The sequence below is a fragment of the Anabrus simplex genome, chromosome 10 (assembly GCF_040414725.1).
Source record: "Anabrus simplex isolate iqAnaSimp1 chromosome 10, ASM4041472v1, whole genome shotgun sequence".
Lineage (NCBI taxonomy): Eukaryota > Metazoa > Arthropoda > Insecta > Orthoptera > Tettigoniidae > Anabrus > Anabrus simplex.
In genome coordinates this window covers 6,840,792-6,867,390 of record NC_090274.1, presented here as the reverse complement: position 1 = coordinate 6,867,390, position 26,599 = coordinate 6,840,792, and the positions used below count along the sequence as shown (strand labels likewise).

General features: G+C 39.5%; 1 protein-coding gene across 2 annotated transcripts in view; it reads right to left on the bottom strand.

Annotated features, from left to right (window-relative positions):
• Cog3 (conserved oligomeric Golgi complex subunit 3) overlaps positions 1-26,599 on the bottom strand; it is an 83,537-nt gene that overhangs the window by 20,398 nt on the left and 36,540 nt on the right. For both annotated transcript variants that reach the window (XM_067155072.2, XM_067155071.2), the window contains exons 9-13: positions 24,337-24,497; positions 16,475-16,628; positions 15,490-15,665; positions 8,878-9,004; positions 6,807-7,018 (exon numbers count right to left, since the gene is read on the bottom strand). In XM_067155072.2, coding sequence (XP_067011173.1) covers positions 6,807-7,018; positions 8,878-9,004; positions 15,490-15,665; positions 16,475-16,628; positions 24,337-24,497 — 830 coding nt within the window. The remainder of the gene's footprint in view (positions 1-6,806; positions 7,019-8,877; positions 9,005-15,489; positions 15,666-16,474; positions 16,629-24,336; positions 24,498-26,599) is intronic.

Here is a 26,599-nt window from a genome sequence, read left to right as displayed (position 1 = left end):
TTCCAATCTTCCCATCCTTCCACAAGGCCCCTGTTCAGCATAGCAGGTGAGGCCGCCTTAGCGAGGTACTGGTCATCCTCCCCAGTTGTATCCCCTGACCAAGAGTCTGAAGCTCCAGGACACTGCCCTTGAGGTGGTAGAGGTGGGATCCCTCGCTGAGTCCGAGAAAAAAAAAAACGATCCTGGAGGGTAAACAGATTAAGAAGAAGACGACTTATTTTGTGCCAATTTTGACATATGAATCAGAAACATGGTTGATGAAGGAGAGGGATAAAAGTAGAATACAAGCAGTGGAAATGAAGTTTCAGAGGTGTCAAGAAGAATGGACAGAGTAAGAAATGAGAGAGTTCGGGAAATGCTAAACGAGGTACCCCTACAGAAAAAGATAGAAAGAGGCTGCAGTGGTATGGACTTGTTAAGAGAATGGGAGAAGAGAGGATACCAAGAAATATGTTAGAAATGGAGTTGAAGAGAAGGAGACCTAGAGGAAGATGGCTGGAAGCTGTAAAGAAGAACATCGAGGTAGGAGGAGGGAACTAGACGACTGTGAGAGAAGAGAAAAGGTGGTTTATGTTCCCAGCAGACCCAGCCTGACGTTGCGAAGTGCTCCAGATGATAATGATAATCATTGATCTCTGGTGCCACTTCTGAGCTACATCCCTCCACCTCATCTCCACAAGTATACCGTAAGATACTCGATAATCAGCATCTTCCTACTCATGCTGACGTATCCGACGCTCGTTTAACCAGACTTCGTTCAAGGCAGCCTCCTACGAAGACAGCTGCGAGACTAATCCGTGAGAACTGCGATATGGTGCGACAGTGGTCTCATGACGGGAAGGCTTTCGCTCCTTAGGAGTTTAAGATATGCCATCAGTCACCTCTCTTACCTCGCGGAAATGGTGAAAACTAAACCGGATCACAACCAACTCTGGAGTTTGTGCAGACTCACTTCTCTGAAGTGTGACTAAGATTGTACTAATAAAATAACATGCAGGAGACATCAAAGATTTTACCTCTGTGAAGTTTGCATCAGTAGAATGTATTTGAACTTGCATTGTCATCAGCTTTGAATTTTTTTTTTAATCATCTTCAACATTTTACAGTTCCAGTTTCCTGGGTGCTGGTGGCAAGTCTGTTCCACTCTGTCATATTAAGATAAATTCCCTTGTTAACTCTTTCCTGTCTAACTGTGAGCATAGCTCACATCGGCCAAATTTACGCTGAAGCTCCACTGCGAGCATTGCCTGTAGAAAGGTTTGACAATTCACTAAAAATCGAGAATGAGCTATGCACGCATTCTGGTGGCTACGTCGTGGTTCTTCATGTATTCATTACGGGAGTATTTAAGCTAATGTCAGTATTATCTATCTAAGTCAGAGAATTTATGATATTTTCGATGAGTATGCATTAGTAGACGTTGTCACTCACTGTGCTCTTACACATGGCTTCTCACGGCAAACAAGTGCTTGATGAAAGTGAAATTTTTGATATTTTATGCAATGATAGTGGCTCAGAGGGTGATGTTAGCGAACATAATCAGAGTGAAGATGATAGTGATGGTATGTAATTATAATTTTATGCACAATGGGCCAGGAAAGAGAAAACATATTATTGCCGTGTGTGTGATGTAGGATTTTTTATGCCACATTGTTTTTAAATTTACCACACAAAGGCAAATTACGTTTAGAAGACTGTATTTTCTCTGGAACAGAAGTCTTTTGTGGTAAATGGAACAATAATTTTACATATGAGAAGAACTTTTGACAAAATTTATCAATACAAATAACATTTCTTAGGAGCTCCCATTTTTGTCATCATTATAAATATTTACATTTTATGGCCTTCATTGGACCACTCTAGCCAACTTTATACAAAGAATTTTTCAGTTTCCTGTCAGCCCAGTACTTCTTCATTCTCTCTGATCTTATCCTCCTTTCTTCATCGGAAATCACCCTTCCTATTGCCTGTTTGTTGATTCTGATTTGCAGTCTGGTTTGTTTGTTTGTGAGTTTCTTTATTTTGTCAGTTTTGTTTCTTAGGTCTTCCACTGTAAATTGTAGTTCATATATCTTCCTTGATTTCTGTAATCCACTTAATGTTGCACTTACTATTCCATCATTTTTCTATTATTCTCCTGATGATCCTGTTCTCTGGTGTCCTGATTAGATGTCCAAAAAATGAAATGCGTTTCTTCCTGATAGTGCTCATTACTGGTTCTATTTCCTTGTAGACTGTTTCATTAGAAGCTACTCTCCAGTGTCAGTCTTTTTGGTATGATTTGTTGATGCACGTTCTCTCTATCTTGAGTATGTTGTCTATTTGTGTAGTGTTAGTTGTTTTGAAGATGGTTTCGCTTGCTTATGCTATTTCTGGTTGAGTGACTGTTTTGTAATGTTTTAATTTTGTTGCTATTGACAGGCCTTTTTGTTGTAGGTATTCTTCGTGACATATTGTGCTCTGGTCACTTTATTTATTCTGTTATGCCATGCTGGTTTTCATTGAGGTTTCATTGATTTCTTGGTTTCCTATGGCAATTTTGTTTATGAGTGGTGGATCAGTAAACATGATTACTGTCTTTTCAAAAGATATTCCACGACCAATTTTCTGTGCTATTTCCTGTAGTGATATATTCCTAACTTGTTGTCTGGTTTCCTGAATATTGTTGGACAAGAGAGAAAGGTCATAGGCAAAACCTAGGCAATTTAAACTTATGTTGTCTTTGGGTCTTCCAATTCAGATGTTCTTTGGGTTACTCTTGTAGCATTCCCTCATTATATATTCCAGGGCACAGTTGAACAGCAGTGGTGACAAGCAATCTCCTTGTCTTAAGCCTGTTTTTATGATGAATGGCTCAGAGAATTCCCATCTGAACTTGACTTTTGATTTAGTGTTGGTTAAGGTGAGTTCAATCAATTTGATTAATTTTAGAGCCCGAAATTTCTTAAAATTTTCAACATTGAAGGTCTATGGATACAGTCGTAAGCTTTTTCATAAAGTCCACGAAGGTAATTGCGAGAGGTTTGTTTTGCTTCTTGTAATATGCTATGGCTAATTTTAAAGTGATGATTTGTTCTGCACAGCTTCTCCAAGGTCTGAAGCCTCCATGGTATTCACCTAATTCTTACTATTATTATTGAACAATTACCGTATTTCACGGCATAATCGTCGCACTTTTTATACCAAAATTTTCGAAAAAAATTGTAGGGTGCGACCATTATACGATGAATATTTAATACCAGTATTTGTATTACTCAAAAAATGTATTTATAACTAAATTGTATTTGATACAAATTTAAGATGCACGTAATACTCGCGTTTATACATCAAAATAATTAAAATAGTCTAAAACAAAATTCATAATTTTTCGCAACAATTCGGCGAACGTTTTTCCAACCTGAAAATAAAAATGAACGTATTAAGTTAATTTCTCATTAATTTGAGTATTAAAGTTAAAATATTACACTTGCAAAAAATTATCGCTTTGTTGTGAAATGCGGACTTACCGGTACGCAATTTATTCCAAATCTTCGGTGTCGCTATCGCAGGTTTCGCTATCTGATGCGCCGTCCTCGCCTCTGTTAATACCAGTATCAGATTCTTCGTCTCCCTGCCACACTGCGTCATCTTCGGAACCGTCTAGTGCATTCGAAATCCCAGTCCTTTTGAAGCTCTTGGAGACTAGTTCAGGTGGTATAAGATCCCAACTCTTCTTCACCCACGAGCATAACAAGTCCAAGGGTAGACGCCTGATATTTCCGGCGGGCGTCAATTGCTGATCGCCGCTCATCATCCACTCGTTGTAAAATCGACGTAAGTGGTCTTTAAAGGGTTTATTAACACATACGTCTAGTGGCTGCAAAGCAGATGTTAGACCACCAGGAATGACTATCTGTCGTGTCTTATTTGTAGTGAGAATTTGCTTCACTTCGTTCACGAGGTGACCTCGGAAACTATCTAAAACAAGCAGAGCTGGTTGTTTTAGTAGTGCACCAGGTCTTCTATTCCACACAGTTTTAACCCAGTCCAGCATGAGTTCTACGTCCATCCAACCCTTTGGTTGCACTCGTACATGAATTCCACGGGGAAACTGTATATTCTTAGGCATCGTTTTCCTCTTGAAAATGATGTAAGGCGGCAACTTTCTCCCGTCAGCTGTAATGGCTAGCCTTGCCATGCATCGCAGTTTCTCACTACCTTTGGTTATCATTAATACACTGCGTGATCCTTTTAGCGCAATAGTGCTGTTGCGAGGCATATCAAAAAAGATTGGAGTTCGATCGGCATTACCGATTTGAGAAAGCAAGTACGAAGTTTCCTTGCGCAAACGTATGACAAATCGGTGAAAATTTACAATCTTGTCCGTGTAATCAGCAGGCAACTTTTGGCTTAGTGTTGTTCTCCTTCGCACTGACAGATTGTGTCGTCGCATGAACCCCTTAATCCACCCACGAGTCGCCTTAAACTGAGTTACCGGTATGTTGTGTTTGCACGCTACCCCCTGTCCCTTAATTTGTAACATTTCATATGATACACTGCAGCCATTGTTACGTATTTCACTGACGTACCTAAACACTTCTTCGTCAATTATAGGAAACTTCCCTGTTTTAGGACCTCTAAACGCGCGTCTAGAAGGGTTTGTGCTTTTTAGCTTGTTTTTTTACTTTCCGCCAGTCACGCACCAACTTTTCACTCACAGAAAATTTTCTTTCTGCAGCTCTGTTCCCGTGCTGTTCAGCGAAGGCAATTACGCTTAGCTTGAAGCCCGCAGAACAGTTTCTATATTTATCCATAATCGCTTATAAATGCTTCACACGTTAATGTTTTGCGATATAAATGACTTTCCGTAATTATTAAAACAAATTATTTCTGCAAACACCCAAAACACAAATTAAAAATTTAAATTCTCACGCACACATGTCTACAGTAATCACGTAAATCTGAAACAAATAAATGCATCTGTGATCTGTCCATTCCAGAGCAGCCAATACTGTTAGGCAGCAAGGAAGCATGCAACAATTTATCAGTTTAGCTTGTTGGTTGCGACACACTACTGCGCTTGCGCAAAGCTCGCAAACCGGAGCTCTAGCTAGCGCGGTGTAAATCTACTGTATAGTTGACTGTATTCCGAGATGTCAGTAACAAACATTCATTTTTTTCAATTTCTTTTAAACATACGGTAATTAGGTTAATATTTCTTCCCAGTTATTGATGATTTTACATTACATTACTGACGAGTTTATAAAATAAAACTTTAATAGCATTGGATAATAATTATCTTGACTGCTTGGATAAAAGTTTTCATCCCATGCCCGGACACATGACGTAGTAGTAAGATAAGAGTCTAGCGATGACAACTGAGACATCGTAAATAATTCGGCTGAATAATTCCGTGGAAATCTGAGTTATCATCTTGGATTTCACTTCGTGCGCAATAACACAGGAGCCGGCCCCATGGTGTAGGGGTAGCGTGCTTGCCTCTTACACGGAGGCCTCGGGTTCAATTCACGGCCGGGTCAGGGAATTTTACCTGTATGTGAGGGCTGGTTCGAGGTCCATTCAACCTACCTAGCCGGTACTTCCTGGCGACGTTGCCGATAAGCAATAACTTACAGCCTTACGTATTTCAAATGGGAACTCATAATATGTAGGTGGTGAATAAATAGTACACTGTCTCGCGACCACGTTATCAAACTGCCGATAGTCTACCGGTAAGCCATGCGTCGTACATATACCGGTATTATTTATTTATACGTTGTGCAACATGTCGCAAACGTGACTGTGTTGCCAAATTGCCCATAAACCATACACGTATTTAAATTGCGCATTCATGTGCAACTTACGTTGCAGTTCCACTTTACCTTTTAACCAGATTAGTGAACAAAATTTGGACGTGCGACGATTATGTAATTAAAGGTTTAAAGTCCGATTTTTGTATTGAAAATAAAGGATGCGACGATTACGCCGTGAAATACGGTATTACTGTTATATCATTTTCACTACTGATGTTGTTTTGTAATTGCAACAGACATTTTACATTATCAAAATATAACAGTATTTCAGAAAACTATACTTACTTAGTAATCCGTCAGACTTTTTTGCATCTGGAAAACGTGGTGTAATTTATAAACAATTTTAAAATCTCAGGTGACAGCTGACATAAAACAAACATCATTTTTCAAAACTAGACGCTTGAACAAGCACAAAGAAAAGAGAATTGTGCAAATATCTCCTACAGGCACAGAGAGAGATTTTTTTTTATCCTTAAAAATTCCCAGTCCAGAACGTTTGTTAAGGATATTTGGGCCCAAACCAGAATGGGTTAATGACGACCTCCAGTGTCCTTCCCCGATCTGCAATGTCCATCTTTACGATGTCCGTCCAGTGAGTTCTTGGTCTTCCCACCATCTGTTTTCCTGCCACTTACCTCTCCTAAATAACATAAGCTGTCCTTACTGGCTCCATCCTCATTATATACCCAAAGCCCCTCAATATGGACATGCTGTTACAAACTTACTTACTTTTTGTTTTCTATAACATGTAAATGTGTAAAATATTATTATTAAAAATCATGTTCCTTTCCTGTACTCGTATAATGAGAGGTCAGTGTATGAATAGGGAGCTGACTGTGTATACAGATGTGGAGATTGTTATTTTGTGTTTTCATTTTTGTCTTTTGTTCCTCTTGCAACTTACACTGACAATGCCACTGTGTTTATCCTTCCTGCTCTGTCCATAGCGTACATTTAAAATTATCTACTACTGGTAATATAAGCTTATGAAGGACGTAAAACAGTGGTACACACCTTCTCCAAGAAGGAGAGGATGGGCTGAGCCAGCTGGCTGGTCGCATGTCCGATGAAGGCCTCGCACGAGCTCTTCAGCTGACGGTCCACTTCCTTACGGGAGTCCACCAACTGCTCCTTCACCTGGGGAGTTCCCTCCAGCAGGAACTCGAGCAGGGCGTTGTTGGTACCGAGTGAGAAGAGCCTCTTCCGCTTGTTGAGCAGTCCGAAGGCTGCAATACAACACACCACCACATGTAAACAGAGCAACCATTCTGAGTTCCAATTTCAGCACTTTGTAGCATCTAATTCACATTTTGTAACAAACTGAGTAAAAACGTGTATTCTGTGTAATATTGCATACAACTTAATCCTCATTACGTCAAGATATTTCAATAAAATGTACTGAAGTCCATACATCAAATCTCAAAGTATGGTCCTGTACGAAGTCACTCTGAGGGTCCCACATACCATTTTGCAAATAACACAGATCTACAGAATGTGCATGCATCTGACTACACTATCCCCTTCGGTTTGACTAACCACTGGACCAACTATCTACAGCACTGCTTGTGCAGGCGGCTTGTTTTTGACCGTCACTTCACAGATTCCAGGAACGGACTTTACCAACGGAAGGGGGGATATTTTGTGGCCAATAAAAGTACATTTGTGCTACAATTTACAGCAAGCATGCATAGCACACTGAAATGTCATTAGATACTTTTCAATAATCACTGAACACTCACAGAACTGAAAACTGTCATGCATCACTTTCCTCACGCTCGTCCTCACATTCGCAAAACATCACAGTTCACCTGCTATGTTAACCTTAATTGGTTAATTCCAATGGCCCGGGGCCTGGGTGTTTGTGCTGTCCCCAACATCCCTGCAACTCACACACCACACATAACACTGTCCTCCACCACAATAACACGCAGTTACCTACACATGGCAGATGCCGCCCACCCTCATCGGAGGGTCTGCCTTACAAGGGCTGCACTCGGCTAGAAATAGCCACACGAAATTTAAAAAAAAAAACTGCTATTGTATACCACATGTGTATCTTTTAAACCGTTTCAGATTACTGCTGTCTTTCTCAATTTGTCATACTTTTCTGTTTTTGACCGCCATTCACTGCTACACAAGTGGCATCGAGCCTTATGTCGTTCCTGTGGGGTCAGAGGAAACGTCGGATTTGCAAGACCAGCTGAAGTCAGGGGAAAATCTGCTTGCGCGAGTTACGGCAGCAGCGGATGTTCAATGATAGTGTGTTTGCGAGCAAGTTTACCAGACCATGAAATGCAAGTGCCGTTTAGGAGCGGGTAGGTTTCTCGGTGAATACTAAGTTGAGAAATGACTATTCCTCTTTTCCGTCAATATATATTATTTCTTACTTGAACTATTTACAATTATATACACTTGACATTAATGCCTTTTGTTAGGCACAGAAAACCACGGGCTACTGTCCTTTTACTCGTGTCCTACCTGGCGCGCTACTATACTCAAGGAACACAACTTACTGTATCAACTGGTCTTCTTCTTAACAGGTTCACGGATGAGTCTCCTCTCACGAGCGCGGCACAGCTTCCGTCAATAGCTACACGACCCTTTCGGCTGGTCCTCTTTTATACTCCACATATTGCATACGTGACTGCCCTATGTCATACTTAAACATCCTGTTTTCTCAGTAATTTCTCTTCTTTGTCAACATGATAACATTCCTTCTAGAACTTCTATGATTTCTTAAATGCCGCCAATTTCCAATAGTTGCGATACTCCTGTTTGCTAGTAAGTTTCCACGCAGCTTACAGGCCGCGTGACTTTCCATCACACTCTCTGTATTGTCGGTGATTACAGCAATCACAAATAGACAGTAGTATTGCTGCCGGTTACAGCAATCTTAACTTCACCTCGAGCTTTTCCATCCCTTTATAATATAACTCCGCAGAATTTAATATTCGTGGGCTCGGGTTCGTACTTCCGACAGAACAGTAATTACAGAAAGTAACCCGTGAATGACGGGCACGTAACAGTTCTTATTTATGAATTATATGAAACATAAAACCTCTGCATGATCGTCAGCTGGACTCACCTGCAGTCTTCACTTTGCTGAAGTCCAAGCTCATCTCCTTGATGGTAAAATCTACTTGGAAAGGAGCAATTTGTTCTCTCAAGATGAGCAGGTGTTTGATTTGGAAGAGCTCTCCATCGATAGGACTCTGCAACAGAATACATACAGTGGACCTCTGAGCAGATCATACATGAATAAATTTGCACTTTTGAAAAGAGGTTTTTAATCTCTTTTTGTTATAAGAATTTGAGAATATTACATACTATGATAGTATATTATGCAGCAAGCCTGTAACAGCATTTCTTAAGATGCATGTTTATAATTTTCAAGTGAGCAACATAATTACCATTACAGATAAGATGCAAACGACTGTTTTTGTTTAACTATAATTAAATGTCTAAATTTTGGGTTTGTTACTTCATAGAATTCTATCTGTATGTCCTTTATTTGGTAGGGAGAGGGAGACATGTTATTGCGGGCCTCCTACGTCACAGAGATTTGTATTGGCGATGTGATTTGCTGAGAAGGAGAGGTGGATGTGTCCCAGCATTGGCCACAGTGCAGGAGAATGGGAACGTCGAGGTGCAAGGCTAGCCTCCTCTACTCAGTGTGGGTGGGTTAAAGTTTTAATTCCGTACCTGGACAGAGTAACCCTGTCTCTTAGGCCACGGAGATTTGTGTCAGCCGTGGCCTATAATAGGAACTGTCCCGGCATGTAAAACCACGAGTACTCTGATCAAATCTAGAAATAAAGATTAAAAAACAATCTTTACAACAGATGCTTCACAACAAGATGTACATCACTGAAATGAAAATATTGTGACATGGTCGTAAGTGGCGGGGAGGAGCAAGCGAGCCTGGAGTGGATCACGAGCTACGTCACTGCGTTGGGGCCTCGCTTCTCGCCGGCCGCACAGTGAACCTATTGGGAGAGACGGCGCACATTGATCAGGTTTCTGCCGTTGCCCTGCTTCCTCATCGGAGGCCTCCGGCATCGTGAGAAGTATCTGAACGGTGAGGAAACAGTGTTCCCTTTCTGGAAGACTCTGGAGGCATCTCCCTTCTCAAAGCATTCAGGTGGGGCGAGCCCAGGTACACGATTCAGGCGAGACTTGCCAGTGCTGTCTAGCTGAGTTCAGTGAGCGAGATGGTTACAGCCATAGTTACGGAGGCAGTCTGTGGAACCGAGTCTTTGTTCTGCCTGTCTGTTGCCGCGAAGTAGAGTCTCTTGGGCCTGCCGTTGTGTTGTGAACGCCGGGTACTGGAACAGCGTGGAAGAGAACAATGAGCACCAGCATGGAACAGCGAACGAAGTGATTTGTAAGGAGTGAGCGGACAGTGTACATCACATCGACCAGTTGTGTAAACTGTGGGCTTGGTATGTCTTTGTGTTGGTGTGTAATCTTAAGATTAAGTAGTTCATGAATAAATTTTTAGAGTTAGACGCTAGCAGTTGTAAAATTCATTCGTCTACCCCGCCAACACCTAACAATTCAGTATTCCTCCCGCAGCATTATCACATTGAGGTTTTCGCAGGCACGATGACAATACATAATTTGATTTGACACTTAGTTGCTTTTTTCCAGTACTTTTCTGCTCTAGTAAGTATAAAGCCAGCCCCGTGGTAGTGATAGTGAGGCCCCGGGTTCAGATTGCTGGCCAGGTCGGAGATTTTTACCTGTATATGAGGGCTGGTTCAAGGTCCACTCAGCCTACGTGGTGGTATCTGACAGCAAGATCACGGTCTCAGTCTAGAAGGCTAAGAATACCGGGTGAGAGGATTTGTTGTGATAACCTACAACCCTTTGCGCTGAGCAGCAGTCGCTTGGTAGCCCATGGGGTTTGGTTTTTGTAAGTAACGACGTGGGGACGCCATACAGGATACCATTCCTGCCTCATCCAACAAAGTCAAGAACTCCTGATGGAGCACAGGATGCAACCAGACCACATAAGAGAGGAATTGACTTCCTTCAGCTTGCGATCAGAATAAGGAAGTAAATTACCCAATGATGACTTCAACATGCGTCTAATTGCTTCCATGTCACACCTAAGGCCTAGTTGAACTCCCCATTATGTGTTCATAGAAGATATACAAGTTTACATAATAAAAGTACTGTTGTGTCTTCAGTAACTGCTACTGTTGATAAAGTGCCATTTGACTAGTACAACATGAATGTGTTATGGTTCGGCTTATCATTTTTCTGACATGTGATTTATTATTCCACGATAAAGAATTTTTCATTAATCCACGCTTCGTACGCTTATATATTTTATAACCTTTGTAAAACATTGGTACTCCTTATGACTGGTTTCTCAACCAGAGAATCACTTCTTTGTAATTTATGATGCTGTAAGCTAAAAAAATTTAAATCTGCTACACATATTGTAACATTCTTAATATACCTTTGTGTTTCATTTTACAACTTATTGTAACCAATGGTCATTCTTTTATTGTAACATGGCTAACTTTAGATATGAAGAGACTGTCTTAAGTTCAATTCTGGCTCAGGTCCCTAACCTAATATTTGAGTATTAATGGCTGAAGATGCTTGCTATGTTGAGCGAAACATGTCCCATAATTAATATGGTATAATGATTATACCCTAATTATAAAGAGTATATTGTATTGAATGGGTGGTTACAAATAAAATTTTATGTAACTTCAATACGGTCGCATCATGAGATTAATTATGTGTAATTGTTGCATGACAGGCGATCTAAGCGCCTATGAAAATATGGCCCTACCTATGATGAATTCTAATGCTGAAGTCGGCAAATACACATCCACTGAACCGTCGGAATAAACTAAGGAAAGTAAAAATCTCCAAACCGATCGGGACCCCTTGGGCCAAAGGCCAACACGCGTTAACCTTTTAGCCATGGAGCCGGACATGCTCATACTACAGTAGAACTCTGTTTATCCAAAATGAAGGGGGTGGAGCCACTTCGGATGACCCGTTTTTGCGGATGATACATGGTAAATATTTTCGGAAGTTAAATGCCAAAATAAAAATGCATAAACTCTGTTAAGCAGAGGTACATACTGTATATTAACATTAAAATGTTTACATGTCACTCATTGTAAAAAAAAATCAGTGATTTTCTCCTGAATTTTCTTGGTGCAGCGCTGTCGTGCAGCTACAGTATGTCGGGCCACCGTTTAATCAACAGTACATCAGCTGGTGTAGATTCATTGCTTTGTTCAACAAAGCGCAAAGCAATCTGAAATAATGAACCATTTATTTTGTAATGGGGTACGAAAAGCACTGGAACTATGGTATAAAACCGCAATGCCAGTGGAACGACCTTGGGTGAAAGAAAAATATGAATGGAGAAGGGTCGCTGGACTTCCCTGGTTTCCTAACAGAAGCTGAAGTATAGTCCGAATAATAATAATAATAATAATAATAATAATAATAATAATAATAATAATAATAATAATAATTCCTGCTTGTTCAAGAAAAAATGTATCATGGAACGAACTAGATGGGAAGAAACTGTTTTGTTTTATGCTACACGTGCATTCTGGGATAAGTCATGATATAAAAATACGGTTTGCCTAGTAGGTCTCAGCACATATAGCAAGAGAATAACTAATATCGACAACTAAGAACGAGAGGGTAAAAACAAAATATTAAAAAACAATTTTGCCAGAGCATTTCGGTTAAGGTGACTTTCGGTTAGTTCCTGCTTGTAATAAGACAATTGGGCAGGGATCAACAAAGCGATCAACAGGCATCTAGCATCCCACACACTCCACAAGGTACGATGCGACTAATCACTCTGTGACTAATTAAGAAGTACCCGGCGCACGCCGTGGCTATTTTAAACTGCGCGATTTAGTTATTTTCAAGCAAGGTGGCAGCCCTAGCTGGCCAATAGCAACACAGAAAATGATGGCAAATCTGTGTTTTTACAGTGCCTACAGTGTGTTCTTACAGGGTCTGTTGGTGGGTCGGAGCGAAGCACTGGCGCCAGGAGATTCGTAGTAAGGTTGTGCGTGAATAACCTGCCTACAAGATCCTTGCTCAAGGCTAGCAACTCTGAATAGCTCGTACATTCTCACGTACCAAGTTGCTACTATTCAATGCTAGAGTATTGCAATGTCGCTTTAAATTCAAAAAGCTTTTGCGCATATTTTCTTACATACGATCAATGCAGGGAAAATTATGGTTGAGGACAAATATTTTTTGACAATTGATGCGATAAAACGTCAGTTTGAGGAACAATAGATACAAGGAAATTTAACATTGGTTTATGTGGAATATTTTTGGAACCAAATAAATTGAACGATTAATACGGGAAAACGACAGTTCCGGGAAAGATTCATGGAGGTCCATTCTATAGATACGTCTAAAAAATAGCAATCTCCTATTTCTTACTATTATATTTCCTTATTACTTCTTACTTTCCATTGTTCTGTTGTTTTCATTAGACCTAAGATTTTTCTCATGATCCTTCTTTCCACTACTTCCAGTTTATCTAAACCACAGATCAAAACTAGACATTCACTTACGTAAAGACATCCTGGTTTCATCGCTGTACTGTAGTGCTTTATTTTAGGATTTTTAGATAAGCACTTCTTGTTGTAAAAATTCTTAGTGATGCCATACGCTTGTTGTGTAATCTTTCCTCTACAACGGATTTTTCTGAGCCATTTTCTTTAATTATTCCTCCCAGGTATATGAATTTCTTTTACTTTCTCTATTCGACCATTGTGTGTTGTCAAAAATTTTGGAGCAATTTTTTAATGTCTCTTTTTAGGTTATTCTTTCATTTTTTCCCTACCTGTTTAATTCTGCACTAAACCAAGAAACCATACAAAACTATCTTCAGGGCTGCAGGCATTGGTATTATCCTGAATGCGAGCTCACTACTGTGCAACCCTAACTGCACAGCCAACTCCCTCTGTCCCTCAAAGAGTACTGATGCTGGGAAGCAGAAACGAGTTCACCAGGGGGTGAGAAGAGATGGATGTAGAAGAACTGGGAGTGATCAGACGAGAGCCTGTCCTTGTACTTCTGTGTTTTAATGTTGTCCTTGACTTCTCCTTCTAACGCTCCCTCTTCGCACACTGTCTGTCCTATTATGTGTGCATTTTCACGTTCCTATCTCTTGGATGGAAACAACGTGAACAAGGTGTATGAGCGTTAGAGGGTAGGTTGTGTTCATAAATAATTCAGAAAAAAATTATTCAGTATCTCGCGCCGTTGTCATTTTATTAGCTTCTGAAGTTAGCCAATCAGATTGCTTCGCTGGCAAATTCAAATGGGTTTTGCGAGGCGGTACTGCTAAATCTGCAAGTGACTTAAGACCGGCCTCAGGGTCATGCCAAAAAAATTAGCATTTTTAAAAAACACACAAACACACTGTGGGTTTCAGCCAGTGTCACCGTAGTGCACTTGCTACTACGGTGCGATTTTATCAGCTCGGAGGTCTGTGTTTGAATCGCTCCCCGGTCCATTTTGTTCTTTTTCCTTTGATTGGCGTTCTCAAGCCACACCACCTCACAAACCCATTTGAATTTGCCTGATTGGCAGCTGATGAAATGACAATGGCATGAGGTCATCATCATCCTAAACCATCTCCAGTTTTCCGGGTGTGGTATATGAGCCTCCTCCATCTCATCCTGTTCTTGTACCATTCGTCCTCCACCAACTTGCACCAATCATGACCTCTCAGCAGTACATCATTCTTAACTAAGTCTATCCATTTCCTTCGTGGCCTTCCCACGGGTCGTCTTCCTTCCTTCCTCCTTGTGAGTGGGGTTAACTTCCAATAAGTAACCACTGATCCCTACAGAGCGTGTCCCAGGTGGCGGATAGGAGGCCCCTACAGTATGTAGGGCTGGTTGAAATAACCAATACAACCCACGGACCAACAGGTAGCCCAATTCCTGAGGGTTTTAAAATACAGGGACACCCTCTCTCCAGGGGTCATAAATATGGAGGGCCCTTGCCCTGGGTTAAGGATGAAGACCTCAACGGCATGTACGGCGGAGAAGATGGACTTCGGTACGGTGGAGATGGCGGAAGAGGCAACCCATCCTTCTGGGGTGTACAAATGGAACCTGCTGCCTTGTAGGACGAGGAAGGCATTCTCAAAGGTTAAGGGAGTAAACCCTGAAAGAAAATCCTCTTATGCGTTAGGCCTAGCAAGTCAGCAGAATACAGAGTACAGTCGCTTTCAATAAGGGGGAAAAAAAAGGCATGAGATGCTGAATTATTTTTTTCATATTATTTATCAGCATGCCTCCCAATGGTATCACCACCTACATTTTGCTGTGTGTTTTGGAGGCTTGCATGTTCAAATGATCCTTAGAGCTATGCCAGCGGGAGATAAGCTCCTGGTAGGGCCGTTCAAGCCGGACAGGTCTAAGGTGATGATCCAGACCCCCACGTTGGGGGTTAGGCCTGAAGTTAATATCCTTTTCACGTTTAAAAAAAAAACCTAAGTTATTAAAATCCGAAGAGCAGAAGCCAGACAGATTGTGACCGTGATGGAAAGGCCAAGGTGCACCCTGTACTGCAGCGCCACAAAAGCATGACCAACCTTCCAATGCTCACGTGCTTTCCAACCACCCTGTGTACAACACTTAAGGTTCGAGTTTATACAGCCTGTGAACCAACTCACTTTGCGCTGAGTGATGGCTTGTGATGCAGACGCTACACTCTCGATGCACATGGTGAGTGCTTCCTGAGACAGCCCCTGGAAAATAGGCCTATCCACACAGCGGTACAGGCGAGACAGACAGACCAGCGTCCGCCTCACAGTAGGGTACCACATACCGTGGAGATCGGCAGGGGAGTCTGCAACAGAAAGAACACCCACCCTGAAAATGGCTATTTATGTTACAGCAGAAAACAAACATACATTTGAAACTGGTTTTATAAACACTATGAACATTCACACATAAATGAAATATTTTACTCGCAATTGACTTTACGTCGCACCGACACAGATAGGTCTTATGGAGATGATGAAATAGGGAAGGAAGCGGCTGTGGCCTTAAATAACGTTCAGCCCCAGCATTTGCCTGGTGTGAAAATGGGAAACCACAGAAAACCATCTTCAGGGCTGCCGAAAGTGCGGTTTGAACCCACTATATCCACAGTGCAAGCTCACAGCTACGCAACTCAAACCATGTGGCCAGTCACTCGGTACACGTTCACTTTTTTACACAATCATCTTTATAATCAAAGTTCACAATAATTCTTGTTTGTTTTCTACACAGAAAATTGTAACCTTAACTTTTATTTGTATTTTGGATCTGTACGGTCACCTGAGATGCCAGGCATATGTTTCAACAATTACGAGAAAACATACGTTCGTATTCAGGAGAATTATCATGCATATTTGAAGATTTTTTAGTGTATAACTACCGAGTCTGGTAATGTTTACTGGCCTTTTTCTATATTCTAAGAAGATTATTTTCAAAGATATGTCTGTACCTACAGTACTACTAGCAGGTATCCTTGGTGGAACGAAGATTATTGAGAACCAACTCTTAGTATGACACACAAACCGCCATAATTTTCAAATATGACAACTGTTTGTGCTTCGGGCTTGTGCCACAGAGGGGGTACTCAAACATTCCTGTCCAAACAAGTTCACTCACTTCCTGTTCTTGATCGCGGCTGATCCACAGCGTTGTCACTGTTAATGCGAGCCACTTCCTGTGATGTTGCCGAGCCGACGGAGGCCAGCGACGTCCTCGACTCTGATCTCCTAAGAGCTTGGTTCGCCTGTTCCTGGAGAGACTGTGCTATACTCTGCAAGAAAAAAAACACTGTGTAATTTTGAAAAGAGTAGAAAAACCCAATAACACAGCTTGACACCCAGGTCTTCAGTAAAATTAAAACCATTATTAGGTTAACAGACATCAATAATAAAAATTATTGTTATTATTCCTGTATGGGTCTGAAATGAAGACCAAGTTCAAGGTATTCCAGATGCCACTGTATTGAGAAAGGTGCAACCATTACATATCCATGGATGAAAACGTTTTTAAAAAGAAAACAGTGACTGTAATGGCTCAGGCGTGTTTGTCCAGTGAATACCACTTGACTACCACCAACCCTTCTGAGAACAACCACCAATGCAACGCAAGATCCATAGAACAGCCCCACAGAAAAATTGCCACAAGAATTTTGAGGAAGAAACTGGGGGCCACCGCCCTAACATCAATGACACCAATTGCAAAAAAAAGAAAAGCATGTTCAGAGAACAGTAGCACCCAGAGCAGTGTTCTGGCCAGGGGACTTTTCCCCTCAGCCAGCCACCACCTACGGAACAAAGATTTGTTATTGTAACATTTTGTGGTCAACATAGGACCACTCAAGTCAATTATACAAGGAAAATTTAGGTTTTCTTTCCTTCCAATATTTCTTCAACCTCTCAGATGCCAACATTCTTTCTTCAGTTGAAAACACTCAACCTTTTGTCCTTTTATTTATTTATTTATTTATTTATTTATTTATACTGTTTATCCCCACGCTGGAGCACCAAAATCAAACTCAAAATCAAAGTCTTCAAAGAATAAGTTCAGCTCTTAACACTTGACACTTTTCCTTTCCCAAAACTTCATTCTTACGCTGCGATATTTTTAGTGACAGTCTTGTGTACTTGTTATTTATATTCCGTTTCTCTTCTCTATTTTCAATTTGATCTTTAGTAATTTTCAATTCATCTAAATCCATTTGTATTTCTTTAAACAATGGGTTTTTTTTTGTTTTACTATTCCAAAAGAAATAAAAAATTGTTTCAGGAGTCTAGTATTTGGTAAGCAGTATATGTGTCCAAAGAATGCAATCCTCTGTTTTTGCATCGTGTCAATGATGGATTAATTTTCCTTGTAAAGTACTGAATTCGGCAAAAGTCTCCACTGGCCATCAATCTGGTGTTTTTATTAATAATTGCCCGAAGAGTTCTTCTATCAGCCTTCTGCAGTTTGTCTGTTATTGATTGGGTATGCAGTTTAAATAATGTTTCACTTGCATATGTCGCTTCTGGCTTTACGATGGAGTAATAATGTCAAAATTTAGCATTAATCGAAAGAGACTGTTTCTTGTAACTCGGCCAGGTAATTTGTTGTGCATGTCTCAATTTTTGAGTTCTACTATCTATGGATGCTTTTCCATTAGCATTCCAAGTTATAATGTCGCCAAGATATTTAAATTTGTCTACAATCTTTATTTTTTGAGTATTATTTAACATAATATGTGAAATGTCAACTTGAAAAGATGGCATCATTTCTGTTTTCTCCAAAGAAATGTTCAACCCAACCTTCGCTGCTAATCGTTCCAATTGCTCTACTTGAAATTTAGCTTCTTCAATACTATTGCTAATAATGCTAAATCATTAACCAATGCGAGACAATTTAGTTCAATATTTCTTCCAATCTTAACAGTCGGTGGGCATACCTTATTCCATTCACGCATAATTTTTTCCAGCACACAATTAAACAACAACGGGAACAATCCATCTCCCTGTCAAAGACCAATATTGAATTTCAAATGCCTCAGAGATTTCATTTCTGAACCTAACTTTAGATTTTGTATTTCTAAGAGTGACCGCAATACGGTTAACAAGCTTCCGATGTAAACCAAATTCAGTAAGGATATGCAATAATGATTCACAATGGAGACTATCATAAGCTTTTTGAAAATCAACAAAAGTGATCACTAAATTTTTGCTCCTAATCCACTGATATTTTACAATCCATTTCAGACTGATAATATGATCTGGACAATTTCTTTCTGGACAAAAACCACCCTGATATTCACCAAATTCTCTATCAAGTTGTTCATAAATTCTGGAATATAAAATCTTAGAAAAAATCTTATAAGTGAAAACCAGCAAAGATATTCCTTGATAATTACTAGGATCTGATCTATCGCCTTTTTTATGCAGTGGGTGTATAATTGCAACATTCCATTCCTCAGGCAATTTTTTGGTATTCCATATGTCATTGAGATGTTTATATACATTCTGAATTGTCTGTACATTTTCATTCTTCCAAAGTTCCGCTACTGGCTGATTCTCTCCCACCGCTTAACATTTTTTAAGTGAATCAATAGCTGCACACACTTCATCGTAAACCAGTGGTATGATCTTTTCCAGGGGTGTTTTATTTCTCAGATACAGATCAAATACAAAATAATCTTCAGATTCATCACTATTAAGTAGTGTTTTCAAGTATTCAGCCAAAATTATTGCGTTGTCATAATCATTATGGGTCACCTTTCCATTTGTATCCTTCAACAGAAGAGTAGGGGGAGTATAATTTGTTTGGTATTGTTTAAATGTCCTATAATAGTCTCTTGTTTTATGGCAATTGAAAGCTTCATCAATAGATTTTAATGTTTACTTCTGATGGTTCCTCTTAACCCTCGTGATTTCTTTGGCTGTTAATCATCTAGCATGGATTAATTCTTCCCTAGAACTTTCAGTTCTTTGTTGCTGGTCACTCAACCAAGCTTTATGCCCTTTCAATAATTTATTAATTTTATACACCAATACATGTGAGTCGAGAATCTTATTTTTTTTTTTTTTTTTTGTTCTTGAGATCATTTAGTGTTATTTGTACTTCATTAATATCATTCTTAATTTCTGTGATCTATTTAATCCTGGTATTGCTATTCCATAAATTTTCTATTCTCTTCTACTAATTCTAATTTCTGGAGTTCTAATAAGTTGCCCAAAAAATGAGATGCATTTCTTTCTAACTGTGCTCAATGCTGGTTTGATTTCCTTATAAACTTTGTTATTTGTAGCTATTCTAAAATGACCGATACTGTTTATTATCACAGATTATCATTCTTCTTTCTTATTTATTTCACCTGTATTAGCAGTTTTGAGAAAGTCACCTCTGGCTGTGTGACTGTTCTTAGTGACATGATTCACTTTATTTAATTTATTTATTCTATTTTGCGACGTTGGTTTTTCATTAGATTATAACTTCACCTAAATACTTAAATTTATCAACACTTTTGATTCCATGTTAATTTTTTTTTTTTTTTTTCGAGTGATTTCAGTTTTTTCACAAATAAATTCTGGGTCATATTTTCTGTGCTATTTCCTGCAGAGATCTGATTTGATGCTCAGTTTCTTGAATATTGTTGGATAATAAATGCAAGGTCATCAGCAAGTTCCAAACAGTTCAAAACTAATTTTTTGTTTAGAACTTCCAATTTTTATGTTTTTAGGATTCTGTTTGAACCATTCTCTCATTACATATTCTAATCCACAGTTAAACAGTCACTTTGTCTTAAACCAGTTTTATTCATGAATGGATCAGAAATTTCCCCTCTAAACTTTATTTTTTTATTTAGTATAAGTTAAAGTAAGTTTTGTAAGTTTACTTAGTTTTGGATGGATTTCAAAATTCCTTAAAATTTGTAATATTGAAGGCCTATGTAAGCAATCATATGCCTTCTTAGAATCTACTAATGTTAGTGACAGCGCCTTATTTCGTTTCTTGTAATATGCCATAACTAATCTGAGAGTAATGATCTGCTCAGCACAACCACTCCGTGGTCTAAAACCTCCCTGGTATTCTCCTAGCTCTTCTTCTAATTGTTCTTTAATACTTTCATATAAGATGCAGGAGAGATAAGCTTCCACAATTATCAGAAAGAATAATAATAAACTCGGCCAAAAAGATGAAGCTAGAAGTGAGTGATCAAACCACAGAAATTCATAACAGAGTGAGTGAGGAAGGGGCCGAGTAGGAGAGCATTCACGTAGCTTCCATTACTTTTGATCAACAAAGATATACTGGACTTCGTAAAGACCAATATCCATATCAGTAACAATTTCCAATCTAGAAACTGCAACTCTGATGCAGTTAAGTGCTTGTAAACTACAATCCACAGAAAGAGCAATGGAAAGGGACACACAGGGTGTTAGCCTCAAATCAGAAGAGATAAAAAGAACAATATACATGACAGACATCCTGCAGAGAGTTGCAAAATTAACTTGGCGGTGAGCGGGACACGTGGGCTGACAAGACCCCAAGAGTTTGTCGAACGTCCTTGTAGAATAGCTAACACAGCAAATTCAGTTAGAGGTCGAGTTTCCACCTGTCTTGACTTAGAATAAGAAGAAACATGCCATGAGATTTTAATGCACTTCTCCTATCCTTTTTTATGTTTAAAAAAAAAAAATGTAATTGTAAGCTATTTTCTTTTCAAGTTTTGACTTGTTAACTTTTAACATTTAAGTTTACCCACCAGTCTCTCAAAACTATTACACGAAAATATTAGAAAATACCCAGAAAAGAAAACTTAACACAACGAGGACGTACAACAGACGGAGTGCAATAAGGTAAGTCAAAAAACAGTTTGATATTTATTAACCTTTAGGAAGCCAGAAAACGATATACCATTGTTTGGTACTTGTGCATAAAGTGCCAGCAATGATATATCATCATTTGAACAGTGCGCCTTACTATCTCCATTTAGCAGGATTATGGAAGACAGATGGCAATATCTTATGTTTTGTTTCCATAGAATAAAGAATGTAGTTTCTAATCTTATCATTACGCGGACCTTTTGTTCATTTATTTACACACCTTGGATTTCTGAATTTCATGTGTTTCTCCGGTCAGGTGGCGACTAGCAGTTACGAAACGGTAATTACCTACTGAACTACCAAACAAATACTTTTCAAATTTTCTGTGTTTACTCACTTGGCATAGCAGAGGGATTACCACATTTTATCTGTAGTTTTAAATATGAATTATTTTTATTGCTAATTTTGAAATTTGATTTCCTTGTTTTCAAAGTGTTAAGATCTTTTTTTTTAATTTCACAGTATTGTAATCATTGTCAATAGTAAGTACATACCATCTTCAACATTTCCTGCAAGTTTGAAGTAAAAATATTCAAAATAATTTACGTGGTGTTTTATAGGTACTTGCAAAATGCTACTAATCAGCTGGCATTCTTGGCTCATTCTCAGCATAAGAGCATGTCACTAAGAGGGTTAAGGCAGTAAAATCAGATTTTTATATCAAACGCTTTTACACTTGTTCACAATAACAACCCATTCTTAATCAATAATATTAAACAAGTTTTGTTGATGGGGGTGGTAGTACGTCATGGTAATTACTGTAAGTACCTAGGTGTTAAAACAACTGGCGGACAAAAAAAGGTGGATCACTTTGTAAAAACAAAATCGTAATTGTTAAACACAATTATTAGAGGGAATTGTTCCTTTAATTACATTCATTTTTATACATTAAAGCATTTTCTAATATGTATTGTGCAGTTTTGAAAAAGAATATGATAGTTAGAGATCATAAATCAATTTAAAGAGCTGCTTTCCACCCATAAGTACTAGTGTTTCCTCCTCTTAGAAAATTTATAGAGCGCACGCTCTTGTCCGCATCTCGTTTGAGTGACCAGAATGCATCTGGTTTCTGGCAACTACAGAACAACACAGACCAATGTCGTCTAGACACGCGTTCACAGCCACATGGCCTCAAACTTAATCGATAGCCATCCAGGCATTTCATTTTATTGTGTAACGTGTAAATAGTTTTTGTGCATTTTGTTAATCATGTATAATTGTAATAAAAGTTTTATTGCGTGTAATATTGGTGAATGACTTGACCCTATGGTCTAATCACGTGCATAACCAAACTACAGTCCACTACCAGAATAATCATCGCTGTTTAGTAATACAACATGTGTGCTACAGCATTCAGTTCATCAATCCAATAACCAGGTACTAAATTTTATTGCATCGACTAGCAATTACGGCCTTTTTAAGTTTTACGATACTGGCACGGAGAGAGAGAGTGTGTGCATGCGTGCGTGTGTGTGTGAGAGAGAGAGAGACACACAATATCTGGCACACACAAAAAAATTTTTCACTTTCTCTTTCACATTTGACAAGTTAAGAAGCCTCTTAGCTCAGAAGATGTTACAAAAGCAGTGGCATTGGTGAATGACGGAAGGAGCATTTGTTATGCGGCTAATGCTAATGATGCATCATATGGAAGTGTCCATCATGTTCTCAGACAATTTCGTGAACTCGATACCTACCACAGATGACCGGAGGTCTACATCTGCTAGGGATGAAAGGTTTCTGGTCATCCAAGTCTTGACGGAACGCCAAACCACCATTGTCCAAGCCAGAAATCTACTCTAGGCAGTAAGAAATGTCACTGTGACTGCGAGGAAGACTCCAAGTAGATCTCAAGAAGAACTGCAACTGGTCCACAGCTTACCCCCCTTCCCCCCACAGAGCAGCTCGATAATTACAGTTTGCGCGTCAACATTGGCATTGGACTGCGGAGTAGAGTCATATACGTGGCAAGGTGTATGAATATTTATAACAGATAAAATCTAACACGCCTAAATTTGTCAGTAATAACGGATGTATCAGTAAAAGAGTTCTGATTGTAACCGAAGGATATTGCACAGATTAATATAGGAATTTTCGAAGTTTATAACAACGTCATTAAAACGGGGGTTCTCTTCTGCTACAGCGGCCGTGGTCGGACGTGCATCTGGGTCCGACATCTCACTTTAGCCCTAAGTGCCTGTGCTCTAAATTCCTACTCTGCCTTGAATCCTCCTCAGCAAGCTTTTAACATCTTTTTCATAGGTTCTTAATGTCCCATAACTAAAACGAATAGAAATAAATATTTGAGAATTTTTACATTTCCTTTACGCTAAAAGCGGGTTTTGCCATATTGTGAATTACGTTAAATCAAATATAAAATTGCATTCCTCTTATGGAATAATTTTCGGGACTGGGTTTACGTTAATCAAGGTCATGCAAAATCGGGGTTATACTGTATACAAATTTTAAGAACATCAGTTAAAAAGACATAGAATTCAAAATATTAAAATCAGAGAAGAGCTAAATACAGACTCATTAGTACAGAACATACAGAAATCAAGAATGAGATTGTTCGGACATGTAAAAAGAATGGAAAAGGAACACGTAGCAAGAAGGGAATTGGAAAGAGAAGTTAAGGGAAAGAGACCAGTGGGAAGACCGAGAAGAAGGTGGATGGATCAGATTTGGAAGGACATTAGAGAAGCTGGATTGGATGTGGCGGAAGTAATGGAACAGGAAATGTGCAAGGACAGAAAGGAGTGGAGGAGGCTTGTTAACCACACCCGGGCGACTGGAGTGGGACATTGATGATGATGACGGTATAAAAATTTAAACGTAAAAAGTAATAGTATCTGAAGATTTTCTTTCAGGTACAAAACATATCATTCTGTTATTAATTACAAGGTTTCTTATCCAGGTATTTTCTAGTATTTCTTAATTTTGCAAAAGTGTCAACAGACTGAAAAACCTGCTTTCCATTGTATTCCCAAGCCTGAGAGCATCACGTGCACACGCCAACAAGCTAAACGTTGACCACGTCTTATGAAATATTACTCCAATTATCTTTTTCTTTTCAAGTTGATTTCCAAGCGATTATCCTATGTACAGAGGATTTTAATATTTCACCTCCATCATTTCCAGTTTTTCAGGATATGCCAGATCTCCAGGAGCTGGGTGATACTGAAGAATATCAGACTGGAGGTAGCAATGTGCCCGGAACACCAACCGCTCCTGGACGTCCTGCAACAGCTGCCACGCCACACGACCAAACGCTTCCAATGGATCGGCTGGAATGTAAAAGGTAGACCGTTAAGACAAACAGCAAGAGTATCAGACAAGAAAAACTGAATAATTAGCCAAAGAATTCTTTTATATAGAGAATATAAGACTACAGATACGCCTACCAACACCTGCTAAGAGCTACAAGCCAAGAAGAAAGAAATGTGGTCTAAGCTCTATGCAACTGAAGCCATGACATCTTCAGACTATGATCTTTGACATATGATAACTCGTTTCTCAGTACACAGATTCCACTCTTGAGTATACAAAACCAAAACCTTCCACGAGCCAGCCTTAAAGTGCATCTGTGAACTACATAGACAGAAATGTGAGCGACATCACGCCGAGTGGTGTAATAGGAGACAAGGGTCTCGTAAGGACTTATGTCATGAATAACCTTTCATTTTAACTATAACTGATTTTGATTAATGGCTAATAGCTGCAATAAACCTCTTATATTAAGTTTAAATGGATTAACTCCACGACTGACGGAGTTGCACCGCATGGAAACAATTTTGAATTCATAGGGATAGATCAGCAGAAGGGCGCATGTAGGAAATACGTTCTACCAGAATATAAGGAACCTGGTGTGGAGCAGAGAAGTTCCTATGAAATGTACAGAGATAATGTACAAGATGCACTATACCCCTCTATTAACATACGCATCAGACTTGGACTTTGACAGCAAGAAATGAGAGTAAAATTTGGGCCAGTGAGATGAAATTCCTGAGGTGTGTGGTAGGGAAGACAAGGAGAGACAGAGTAAGAAATGTTGAGGTCAGAAAAGAGATAGGATGGAGGAGAATAAATTGAGATTGTTTGGACATGTTATGAGTATGGAGGAGGGAAGGATACAAGTGTTAGAGACTAAGATAGAAGCAAAGAGGGCAAGAGGGAGGCCCAAAGCAAGATGGATGGACTGGAATACAATCACTGAAAGAGTGGCACCGGAAAAGAAGTGCCATCAATACCCCGACCTGGCAGGAGCTGGAGAGTGATGGACCTTGTAAGATTTCTTTCCAGACAATTTTACTAGTTTTTTCCCCCCTTGATGTACGTACGTAGCTCAGTGCGGCTGTATCCAGCTGCCTGCCTGTAGCGTGCCCCTTCTCCCATACGCTCTTTATGCCACTCCTGCGCGTTAACTGAAACGACAATCATTCCTAAGCCATTTGTCCAAATTATATACTGTAAAGAGCATTTACTCTTAATAAAACTACTGAGGTGAATGAAATATTATTTTGCTAAGGATTGTGTGTTTAATACTTATCAAAGTAAAGAAAGAACGAATTATATGATAATACCGTATTTACGCGAATAATACCTGCACATTTAAAAAAAAAGAAGAGGCACGAAATTGAGGTGCGAGTTTTATTTGCGTCAATGTTGGCATTTTTTCTTTCAAAATCAGCCTTCCTAAAGTTAGCAAGGATTATTTGCGTAAATACGGTAAGTCTGGCCAGAGTTACCTCCTAAGGCCAGGGACTCAATGGCAAGTGTTTGATAGTGGTCAACAACCCGACTCTGGAAACGATCCAACAGCTTCGGGCGAAGCAGCTAATTTAGTTGGATGATGGTTCTCCTGTTGAGCAAATGCCGCTGAAATCCAGCAGGAAGTGGAGGCCACACTGAAACCTGGGTGTTGGGAGCCCACTACATGACTGTCAAAGTGGATCACGACAAAGAGCCAGAAGTACCTCAGAAGTCTCCAAAGGTCAATGATCCACTGCGAAACCCAGGGGATTCCTGGGTTTGGGTGGGGGAAGATTAATTTCAAAGTATGGCTTCTAATTATAAACCTGATGTTTTGCTACAAACTATAACATACAAACACTTACCGAGGGCTACATTTTATGCATAGGTATGTACCATAATGAGTTTTTTTTTTTTCTTTTAACATTTTAACATTGCACCGAAACAGATTCGTCTTCTGGCAACAATGGGATGCAAAAGGGCTAGGTGTGAGAAAAGCAGTAATAAAGGTACAGCCCCAGCATTTGACTGGTGTGAAAATGGGAAACCACGGAAAACCATCTTCAGGGCTGCCAACAGTGGGATTCGAACCCAATATCTCCCGTCGTTCATTCGTCTGATGATCTTGCTGTTTATT